The 12,329-nt window shown below is 39.3% G+C and overlaps 1 protein-coding gene across 1 annotated transcript in view; it reads right to left on the reverse strand.

The window, feature by feature from the left end:
- GPR37 (G protein-coupled receptor 37) overlaps window positions 1-8,637 on the reverse strand; it is a 78,894-nt gene extending 70,257 nt beyond the window's left edge. Inside the window, exon 1 of the mRNA XM_075855059.1 lies at window positions 6,664-8,637. Within this exon, the coding sequence (XP_075711174.1) occupies window positions 6,664-7,659 (996 nt within the window). The 5' untranslated portion in view covers window positions 7,660-8,637. The remainder of the gene's footprint in view (window positions 1-6,663) is intronic.
- Window positions 8,638-12,329: the final 3,692 nt, after the last annotated feature.

A 12,329-nucleotide genomic window follows, 5' to 3' on the forward strand; every position in this document is an offset into this window, starting at 1 on the left:
TTATGGCACGGGCAGGCCCATAGAAGTCTATGGGTCTCCCGTAATTACGGCTCACTACGTGTGTGCACCCGTAATTACGGGAGTGTTGCTATGCGACGTCAGTAAATAGTCAATGTCCAGGGTGCTGAAAGAGTTAAACGATCGGCAGTAACTGTTTCAGCACCCTGGACAGTGACTTCCGATCACAATATACATCAAACGATAAAAAAAAAAAAAGATGTTCATACTTACCCAGAACTCCCTGCTTCTTCCTCCAGTCCGGCCTCCTGGGATGACGTTTCAGCCCATGTGACCGCTGCAGCCAATCACAGGCTGCAGCGGTCACATGGACTGCCGCGTCATCCAGGGAGGTCGGACTGGATGTCAAGAGAGGGACGCGTCACCAAGACAACGGCCGGGTAAGTATGAATTTATTTGACTTTTTCTGCGGAAAGGGCTGTCCCTTCTCTCTATCCTGTACTGATAGAGAGAAGGGCTGCCGATTACTGCAGTGTAATTTTGCAGCAAAAACATGCCTGTAAATACGGGTGTAATACGGGTGACACCGGACCCGTATTTACGGGCACAGGTCCGTAAATACCGGTGCAATACGGGTCGAATACGTGTGACCAAGGACCCGTATTTACGCCAGTATTTACGGGAGGACAAAAATACGTTCCTGTGCATGAGGCCTAAGTGGCGGAACATAGGGGGTACTTACTGTGTTGCTAAATACAGATGCAATTGCTTGACCGGTGATGTCATAGATTTTATCAAGGCAGAAAAGGCCAAGGGGCTGTTTGAAAATTCCTGTGCCCCCCCCCCCCCCAACATATTATGTCAGCTACATTAAATGTTTGCTGTTTAAGTGTCTGGTGTCATTCACAGGAACATAATTGGTTTCATTTTTGAATACACACAGATTTGGTGAGACATTTGCTATATATCATAAGCAGATGCCAAGTTTGCTCTGTAAAACCTAAGAACAACAATGCCAAGTAAAAGGGATTCTTAATATTCTTGGAGAAGATATACAGGGTTGGTTTTCCATATGGTTACCCATTTCCTTTGGGACCAAATCCATATAAAATTTTCTTTATGCTTGTTTTATAAAAAATAAAAAAGGTTTGCGAAGTTGTCTATTTTTCTCTTAATTTTATCATTTGAAGTATATTCTATATGCATGTGGGTATTTTATTCACTATCCTGTCAGGTACGTAAGACAAAAACCTCCTCACAAAGTTGCGGATGCAGGTCACAAGCAGAGGCTTTTATCAGGTACTAAAATATGATTACATAATCGTTGTAGGGACAGCATTATAAATTATGGGGCATATCATTGTGTAGGACAACAGCCTCACATCGTGTTTCACCCTTAAAATGTATAATTTCATGTAACAGTGCCAATTCATAACAAGACAGAGATGAGATAATTTTTGGTGATCCCTCCAATTTGTCAGGACTCGCTGTCAACTGGCTCTTGTAGCTGGTAGACTGTCTACTGTTCAGCGCCTTTTTTTCTCAAAGATCATATTGCATGTAAGGAGTTAGTCTGCTTCTTATATATAGATCTTAACACCTTAGTGACCACCAATACGCCTTTTCACGGCGGTCACTAAGGGGCCTTGGGCTAGGCCGCCGCGTTTTCATGGTGGCCCAGTCTAAGTTTTACACGGGTGTCCTATGCAGGCTGGAGACGGGGCTCTGCTGTCTGATGACAGCTAGGCTCCTGCTCCAACACGTTAAATGCCGCCGTCCATAGGGACCGCAGAATTTAACTTGTTTACAAAGGGAGGGAGCTCCCTCTGTCACCCATCGGCGGCACTCAAATGCAATTGCGGGTCTCCGATGGGGTGTCATGGCAGTCGGGGGCCTGATAAAGGCCCCCAGGTCTGCCCAGGACTTATGCCTATTAGGACGCGCCGGAGGCACCTCCTAATAGATTGCCTGTCACATTTACACGAAGTATACCAAAGCATTATAGCAGCGATCTGAAGATCGCACAGTAAAGTCCCCTAGTAGGACTAAAAAAGTAAGTAATTAATGTGAACTAAAGATGATTAATAAAAATGACAGTAAAAAAATAAAAATAAAACATTTTTTTTCATAAAAAGTGTTTTTATTTAGTAAAAGTGTAAAAAATAAATAAAAGTACACATATATGGTATCACCACGACCGTAATGACTCAATTAATAAAGTTAATATGTAATTTAAACCACAAGGTGAACACCGTAATAAAAAAAATGCAAAAAACAATGGCGAAATTGCTATTTTTTTCCATTGCCCCCAAAAAAGTAATAATAAAAATCAATCAATAAGTCCCATGTACCCCAAAACAGTACCAATTAAAACTACGTCTCGTCCCGCAAAATACAAGCCCAAAATAATCACTACATTGACGGAAAAATAAAAAAATTACGGCTCTTGGAAAGCGACGATGCAAAAACAAATAATTTTAGTTCAAAAGTGTTTTTATTGTGCAAAAGTCGGAAAACATAAAAAACATTATACACGTGGTATCATCATACCGACCCATAGAATAAAGGTAACGTGTTATTTACGCCGCACAGTGAACGGCGTCAATTTAAAACGCATAGAACAATGATGGAATTTAAGGTTTTTTTTTTCAAATCCCCCCCAAAAAAAGTTAATAAAAGTTAATCAAAAAATGATATGTACCCTTATATGGTGCCATTAAAAAGTACAACTAATCCCACAAAAAACAAGTCCTTATACAGCTATGTCGATGGAAAAATTAAAAAGTTATAGCTCTTTGAATGCGACTATAGAAAAACAAGTAAAAAAAGATTGGTCATTAGGGCCTAAAATAGGCTGGTCACTAAGGGGTTAAGATCTATTTTTTTTATATATAGTTAACCAAAACTTGTTCTGTTCAACAATTACTTAATGGCTGAAATGTCTATGGTAGACAATAACTTAAAATATTTGTCTTACCCACTTGCAAGCAAATAAGTACTTCGTAATCAACTGTCCAGTCATGACCCCAAAAATGATATGCAAGTCAGTACCTATGGGTGATGCTTACCTGCTATTTATTTTCTTTAATTTATGCTGCTCGGATGCTTTTTAGCTCAACTCCATTAGGGCAGAGCTGTGATTTGTGACTACAGATTAGCTCCACTATATACAGGAAGTCTAAAGGGTAGTCTGAAACACACCTCCAGTCTCATCATTGGCTCAGGCTGCTGCCCCCTCCCTCCTGCACCTCTGCCTTCTCAGATTGGTAGCTGTGTATAAACACAAGATCACCAGGAAGTCAGAGTATGGAGAGATGATTTCTGGTACAGGGGCAAAATGATTATAAAAATACAGGCTACTAAACCACCAGGGAGAAAAATGTGATTATTCGGTCACATGTACGGAGGCGAATAAGCCTTACTATCTATCGGATCTATCAAAATAATGGTTATGAAGTTATATAAACAGGTTGGGTTTTACAAACTAGTACAACCATGAAGTATTTATGTGGGTCAGCTGCCCACACATTTTTAAAGAGAACATAATAAATTATTCAGTACTTTTTATATAACCTGAATAATGAAATTAGAACTATCACTCCTATTATACTGTTACTCTATCATAAGAAAATGAATATTATTCCAATCACATATATTGGTACATATTGTGTTTGTGATTTAGAGCAGTTGTTGGCCAGTTTGCAGAAATAGGATTTTGTTAATTTCCAAGCTTATATGTTAGATGCCAAACAATGTAGAAATCTTAAATTATAAAGCAAACTATTTCTTAAATGTGCTACTACAGCATTGAGAACAAACAAATAAGTTGAAACACATGAAAAAAAATGTGAATTCCATCACCACATAGCTCAAACTAAAGCACTGCAGAAAGTGAGAAAATAAATATTTTATGTATATATCTTTTAGGACAAATATTTTTTTTAATATATACTCTTCTAAATAAAGAAGTGCAATGTTGGCAGTTTAATGGATTTTAATATCTTGTTTTCGTCTTCCTATCATGCATAATTTGAGTGATAGTGGACTATAGCCAGTTAGCTGTGAGGTTGGCAGAGATACAGACTGAATGGCACAAATCTGGCACGGATGTAAAGCTGGTCACTTTTAAATAAGGAACAAATATGCATGGCAATCGGAGACAGGCAAAACAGCTTTAGGAGTCCAAAGCGGAGAGAAAACCTTGGCATCCTATCTCTCCTGCTCATCTATTTCTTGATATTGTGCCAGTTGTGACTTAGGTGCAACTCTATAAGATCAAATACATGTTTTTTTTTACACATACATAAAAATTTATCATTTTGCAAATAAAATAAAGTAAAACATTTTTACAAATCCTAAAACTAACCCCTTATGGACACGGCCAATTTTGGCCTTAAGGACAGAATTTTATTTTTATATTTCCCTCTCTGCATCCTGGCGCTCATAATTCTTTTATTTTTTTTTCGACGTAGCTGTGAGACTTTGTTTTTTGTGGGCCGAGTTGTACTTTATGTAGGTGCCCTTATTTGGTACATTTACATCATTTCATATACTGTATATGTAGAAAAAAAGCCGGTCTGCTACAGTTTTCATTTATTATTTTTTTACACCATACACCGATCATCCTAAATAAGGTTATACATTTGTTGTACAGGTTGTTATGGTAGTGGCGATACCAAATATGTTTATATTTTTTCATGTTTTGGGACTTATTAATTGTAAAAAAATTTGCATTTCTGTGTCGTTTTTAACAGATTTTTTATATTTAACATTACTTTTTTTTTTTAATTCATAGGGGGATTTTTCATTTTGATTTGTTTACTTTATTGCACTGGCATGTATCTATATGCAGTATATTAGCCTGTGTACTGATTGTACACAGGCAGTCGTTAGGGCATACCTAAGTATGCCCGAACAACAGGAAATATGCTCAGACAGCCCTGGGGTCCTTCAATGGATCCTGGACTGTCTATATATGGCATGTCCCTCGATCGCGTCACAGGGATTCCCTGTGAAGTGATCAACGGTGTGTCCCCCTTCTCATTTTCCCTTTGAATGCCACAGCCTGCTTTGATTGCGGCATTTAAGGGGTTAACGGTAGAGAGAAGAGGTCTCTCTTATCTCCGCCGTTAGAGCAGGGCTGCGGCTGTGTATTTCAGCCGTTGCCCCACTCATGATCGCGCTGGCACACTGTGTGTCACACAGGACAAGAACGCTCGTCCTAATGCAGCAAGCACCCGCCGCTCAGGACGAGTATTCTCGCCCTGTGTCGGCAACCAGTTAAATGGGTTGTCCAAGGTTAGAAAAAAAAAATAATCAGTTTGAGCGTCCCATAGGAATGCATAGTAAAAGAGACTTCCGGTCCACACAGCAGACTCTGTAGGAATGGGTTGATTACAGTGGGGTCATGTGACATAATTGCGGCTGGGATATTTCAGCAACAAAGCACCTGGTAAGAGGATGACCTTCCCTACTTTTTACAGAGTGTAATTTACAAACTGGGGCCGCAATAAAAAGTGTCTCTTTAAGTCTCATTCACTTGTGTGGGGATAAACTGCAATACACAGCCCATGGACAGACTAGGCTCTGTTTCTGGAAAAAAAAACTGTTTTTTTCTAATCCTGGACCACCCTTTTAAGTGTGCATAAAAGAAATGGGGTGCGGAACAGTGTTAAGATGTCAAATAAGTATGTCAGCAATATTTTTTTTACTTGAAATAAACTGTACGAAACAGGAAATGTAAAGGCAATACGTCACCAGGCAGGGTATCTATATGATGCACTAATAGTGTTAGGACAGTGGATGCAATAGTAGCCACTAAACGGCTTCTCGACCTTCTGATTGAGGGGAGCGGGATGCAAAACATTACTGTCCTCCTGCTGATTGGCTGAGGCGGGGTCATCTGCCTTACTGCTTTACAAGGTGCTAAATAATCAATCGGTGCCAAATACCCGATTGGGGTAGTTATGCGCATTCCCCTAATCGGGTATTCAGAGGTGGTTTATTGGCAGCTATTGCATCCACAACCATAGCACTATTGATACATTATATAGCTGCTCTAGTAGAAAGAAGTCTTGAACATTATCCAAAACAATATACTGTATAATATAAAATATATCAGTCTTTACTCTATGGCAAAACACTTAAAAGGGGTATTAACAACTTAGACTTGTATGGCATATCCACAGGATAATCCATAAATGTCTTATAGATACGGGTCCCAGCTCTATGACCCTTACCTATATCGAGAACAGGGGTCATGTGATGCCGATTGCAGGTGGGGACTAGTGGAGAGCGGTAGAACATATGCATGTGGATCTCTCGATTCTGTTGTATGGAGTTATGGAAACAGCCGAGCTGGTCTTGCTTGCCGGTCTTTGTAACTTTCATACAACTTAATGGATAGTGCTGCGGGCATGCATGGAATAGGCAGCCTGCAGGCGCCACACTAATCAAAATAGGGTACCGTTGACCCCCGCTCTCAATATAGGTACAGGCCACAGCGCTGGGACCCACATCTATTAAACATTTATGGCATATGCTGTGGATATTCCATAAATGTCTAAGTTGAGAATACTTCTTTATGCATACACATAATAAATCTGATATTAAACATTCATGGTGCATTGTAAATAAATGGCAGTTAGTTTTAGGCTTTACCAGTAATAGGCGTACCTATTACACAAACGTAAAAAATATTATTACCTCAATATATGGAATGATTTTGCACGAGAAATCCTCCAGCAGCCACTTTTTCGTGAGTTCATGAAATATTACCAATGGAAGGCAGAAGAAAATGATCAAAAAATCCCAGAAGGCCAAATTTGCCAAAAGTGAGTTGGAAATGCTTCTCATATAGTAGTTATGGCAAACTATGCACATTACAGCCATATTACCCATAATGCCAATAACAAATATAATGATGGATAAACACATGACTGCATATGCTCCATATGAATCTTCTGTTAAAGGGTAAAACGGGTTCTTTATGTGCAGCTTTTTGTTTGTTGTGTTCTTTGGTACTAAAGCTTGGTTAACTTCCATATTATCGGCGAACACTTTCAAATCATTGGTAGCAAAGGGAACTGATCCATTTAAGGACAACGCACGAGGTTCTGTCTCTTTTCCAACATTAGAACTCTGCAAAGTTTCATTCAAATCCACTAAGAATTTTTTTTCACTGTTGGTTTTGTTTGAACTGTCATTTCCCTTCTTCCACTGGCGCTCATATGTTTCCCTTTTATTTCTAGCACTGATGTATACCATGGCATTATGGTCCTTAGGATGCTGCTCAGGTGTTTCATCCTTATACCTGGTTTCCATGGCTGTGTTGCTCAGCTTTTTATGCTCTCCGGGAAAGGTTTGTGATGGCATATTTGGTGCAGGTGTTCTCGGTTCTTGTTTGCCATTTTGCTGATGTGAATTCTGTTCAATCACTGCAGATTTTACAGGCTTGCTTAAGCTTGGATGTAAAAATTTACATATAATGTTCCTTAAAACGCCGTCCGGGGTAGACTTGTCTTCAACAGTTTGACTCCTTGTCCTTTTAGAATAAACTTTGTCCAGAAAAGGAGATGGATCATGGCACCAGGTTGTGCCATCTTCATGTTTCACCTTGCTTAAATCATCATGCAATTTATGATTGCTCACGATTGATGCTCCCAGAAAAAGAAAAAATATTGTGTAGAACGGTAACTGCATGTTTAAAAGAAAACATTCAGTTAAAAAGCAAGAAATAAATTGCTGTTTCCATGCATGTCACTTGATTCCAGAGTGCCAGACAAAAGCAGCGAGAACAGACAGAGTAATAATATGGTGTAAATAAATTACACTCTCCTTGGAGTAAAGTTTCACCTCTGAAACATAATGGAAATGACACTGCAATTCAATGAGTTGAAGTTATTCCAGCATCAGTGCACAAGCTGTTAGTAGAAAAAGTTCAGGTTGCCAACGCTGTACATTCATACAAATACCAGGGCTCCACCCTTTTTGTGCCACTGTCTTTGTAAGAACTGTTCGCTTTGCCCTGGCTGCTCATTTAAATTTTCTTTCAGTGCTTCATTGTGAGGACATCAAGGGACAGATCTTCCTCCTCTTAATAATCACAAATGAAAATAATCCCTCCCAGGCTCAGAGTAAACAGGTTGCAGAGATGTCATCAGATCAGATTAAAGGCTGGACATAAAAAGACAGACAACAGGCTTTGACGGACGGAAAAAAAAAAGAGACCAGACTTGGCAATTTCCTTGAATTTTCCTTTGTCTGAGTTCTAGACAGTGGAGGTGAGGAGAAGGTGAAGAAGCCCTGTTGGCTGTCAAGGTGCAGGAGAAGAAGGACCTCTGTTTGAGAAGGCTTCTCCCTGGTTTCACTGCTGCTGTCACTGAAAAGAGCCCCGCCTGCAGGGTTTCCAAGCCTATTCTCTGCGCCTGTGTGTGTGGCTGTACATGAGACAGCCTCTCTCCTCCCTTCTATACACTATCTCCCCATCGAATGTCACTCTAGATAATTATCACACCTTGCCGGGTGCCCTCACATGTATTTGCTTGCATCCCCAACAAGAAGGGAGAATGTTTAAAACCAAGACTGGCATTTTTAAGGCAGGATCACATGCCCTATCGGATTTCTCAAACAAAGAAAAGATAATCCTTTACCTCAGTACATTGTGGTAGTACTTGCGGCAGCGGTGCCATTCTCTGTCTGGGCAAAGCATAGCTAGTTCTTTTAGCACTGAAGCTGACACAAAGACTGTGCAGGAGGGGGAGAGGGGGAATGAACAGAAGCTGTTAATGCTGCAAAGTAAGGTCTAGAAGCAGCTGGCACAATTCTTTCCTAGGAATACGGAATCTCTGCAGAAAAAACAAAATGGTGATACCTTTAACTATCTAAACTAGGGGAAATAACACATTTACAATATTCGCTTTGTTTTATATTTGCACTGTAAGTTTAGATGAAGAATATTACATCCTTGAAGTGTATTTGTGTTCATAGAAATATCAAATTTATTTGGAAGAACTAGCAAAACTGCAATAAAATAAAAAATATATTTCTGTACTAAATATAGCTCCTGGACAGGATTATTAAGCAAAGGGTGGGGGAAAAAAAGACACAAATGGCTACAGGAGGAGTTAAAACCCAAAGTTTACATAGCCTGCAGGCAAACACATTCTTCCTCGGGTCTCCAGAGGTGACAATACATTTCACGTCATATTCAGTATAGGATCTTGGGATACATGATAAAAACTGAACATGGAGTCAATAAATCAAGTGAATACGGTAGATCTAGCAGTCCAAGGCTTCAAACTATCATGTGGAAAGATAGATTTATAACATTTCAATGCATTACTTTATACACACAGACACACGATCTCTTAAACAGAACACTGGTTATCATTATAAAATTTAAATAAAAGTAAAAAGAAAAAAGTTTTTACATTTGCGTTAGTTCTTTTCCATCAAGTTACCCTTGCGTTTTGATGGTCAGAATAGCGGAACATGCTGCAGTTTTTGATCAAGAAAAAACCTGGCAGACCAATTTTAAGTCAGTGGGGTAAACGGGGATCATAACTGATCCGTCAAACAGATCCATTGTGTTAGTCAAAACGGATACGTTCATACTCTTTAAATCTCCTTCAACCAAACGACAACTGTCCCCTGCTCGGTTTACATTGCTTTAGCAATGACGGGCCGTATCGGGCCGTATCGGCATGTAGCAATCACGGGCTGCAGCACTCACGTGATGGACATACTGACATCACTGCTGCGGCCACTTCTTGGCAACAGAGGTCACATCATTGCTGCAGTGAAAGACCAGCGGGGGACACTGGGACCGACAGTGATGGATTTAAACCAGGAGTAAGGCGAAATTCACACAAACGTGTGTGTTTTGCACACGCAAAAAACGCAACGTTTTTTGCGCGTTGCAGTTCCGTGTGTCATAAGTGATTTACACACATATGCCATCCTTATAACAAGCGGTTTCAATGCTTAGAAACTGCAATGAATGTGGTGCTTTTTTCCCCCCTTCATTTATCAACTGTAACGCGAATCATGTGTGACACACGGAAGTGCTTCCGTGTGCTGTGCGCGATTTTCACGCACCCATTGACTTCAATGGGTGCGTGATGCGCGAAAACCGCTCAAGTATAGGACATGTCGTGAGTTTTACGCAACGGACACACGCTGCGTGAAAATCTCGGAATGTCTGAACGGCCCCATTGACTTACATAGGTCCAAGCGACACGCGTGATTTTCACGTGCGTATCACGGATGTTAAATACGTTCATGTAAATAAGGCCTTAGAGCATGTTTTTATTTTTATTTTAGGACATTCTTTTTGAAGCTGGTAAACTTCTTTAGAGGTATAGAAACAAGAGACCTGAGTAGATGTACCTTTTTATATGATTCGTTGGTTTATCGTGACACACTAAATGGAGAATAGTCGTTATAAATGGTATGCTTGTGATATAAAAAGACAGAAGCAGCAGTGGGGGTGGTCCATAGCCTGAGAGCCCAGCTTATCACTAGAATGAAGGTACCCCCGGTACTCTTCTAAGCGTGCCTTTATTGGAATTGGCTTTTTTTCTTATTTAAGGAGTTTTCTTTTTCTAGGTTTTTGCACGTCATTTTACAATGATATAGTCAATATATTCTATGTTGAGGGTTATTAAATTCACATAACTCCCAAATTTCTGTGTTTCTTATTTAAAATAACTGATCATTAATATTTATTAGGGGTTCTGTACCGGATTATCCCTCTAAGAAAACAATCTAGAATCTTCCTCTACATGGTGACAGCTAAGCCAAGGTGACCCACATACACTGTAAAGCCCTTACGGAAGGTCCAGCCTTAAGACTCAATTAGAGACAGACACACCTCTTAGACTCATTCACTCCTGAACCAGCTAAATGTGACACTGGAAAAGGTAAAAATTAATTAATTTGAGTACTCCCATGAGAATGTATTGTATTAATTATGGCTCAAAATGCTTCTAATGTGTCCCTTGTATTTCTCACTAAAGTTGTAATAATGTTTTGCATAGGCATGACCTGTTAATCCAAATTCACTAGTAAACTTCCTTACGGAATTTGGAACAGTATTCACACAACATCCCAAAAATGTAGACCACCCACAAACGTACACAAGCCATCAACCTTCACGTGTGGTAGTAGCATCCGCTTCACACAATGTTCATGGGGCTGCCCTCTTTGTCAGGCGTGAGCGTATGTTTCTATTTATTAAAAAGAATCCTAGGTCTATCTCTAAGTACAGGCACTCCGCATTAATATTCAACAGATGGGAAGTCAACAGGACAATTAAAGTAGTTTGTAACCCAATATACAGTGTTGCTTCTCATATGCTGCTGCCTGTAAATTCTTGTTACTGGGCATACAAGCAATGTAGTCACATTGCCACCTGGATTGAAAAAAAACCAATTTGATATTAGACCTAGTTATTTCACCCAGAGGAAAGCAAAACAAGACCTTTTGGCAATTGCAGCCAATTTTGCTTCATAAGGAAAATATCCTTCCTGACACCACAATCGCAGTTAGATTATTATCTAATATTAAACCTCCACCCCACATATTCCTAGTAATTATAGGTTTTGTAAAAAATAAATGTCTAGAAATTTTTGCAATTACTAACCCTTACAATAGAGCGTTTCAAAATTTAACCACTAACTGTAATAAACTTCCTATAGTGATGATGGCAATGTCTTCACATGCAAATGTGAAATGCTGTACTATTATGGCATCACGTTAACAGGCTACTGTGTCTACAGACACAATTTTAACCCCTTAATGACCGGGCCATTTTGCACGTTAATGACCAAGGATTATTTCTTGTTTTTTCACGGTCGCATTCCAAGAGTCGTAACTTTTTTTTTATTCCATAGACATAGCCGTATAAGGGCTTGTTTTTTGCGGGACGAGTTGTATTTTGTAATTGTACTATTTAGATGCTTATAATATATTGATTAACTTTTATTAACTTTATTTTAGGAGAGAATTGAAAATAAGCAGCTATTTCGGCATTAATTTTCACGTTATAAATTTACGCCGTTTACTATGCAGCGTAAATAACATGTTAACTTTATTCTATGGGTCGGCACGATTACGGCTATACCAAATATGTAAAGGTTTTATATGTTTTCCTACGTTTTCACAATAAAAACCCTTTTAGAAAAAAATTACTTGTTTTTGCATCTCCGCATTCCAAGAGACGTAATTTTTTTATTTTTCCGTCAATGTGGCCTTATGTGGGCTTGATTTTTGCGGGCCAATGTGTAGTTTTCATTAGTACTATTTTGGGGTACATAGGACTTATAGATTAACTTTTATTTTATTTTTTATGGGGGGAATGGGAGAAAAGA

The sequence above is a fragment of the Rhinoderma darwinii genome, chromosome 3 (genome assembly GCF_050947455.1).
Source record: "Rhinoderma darwinii isolate aRhiDar2 chromosome 3, aRhiDar2.hap1, whole genome shotgun sequence".
Taxonomy (NCBI): Eukaryota; Metazoa; Chordata; class Amphibia; order Anura; family Rhinodermatidae; genus Rhinoderma; species Rhinoderma darwinii.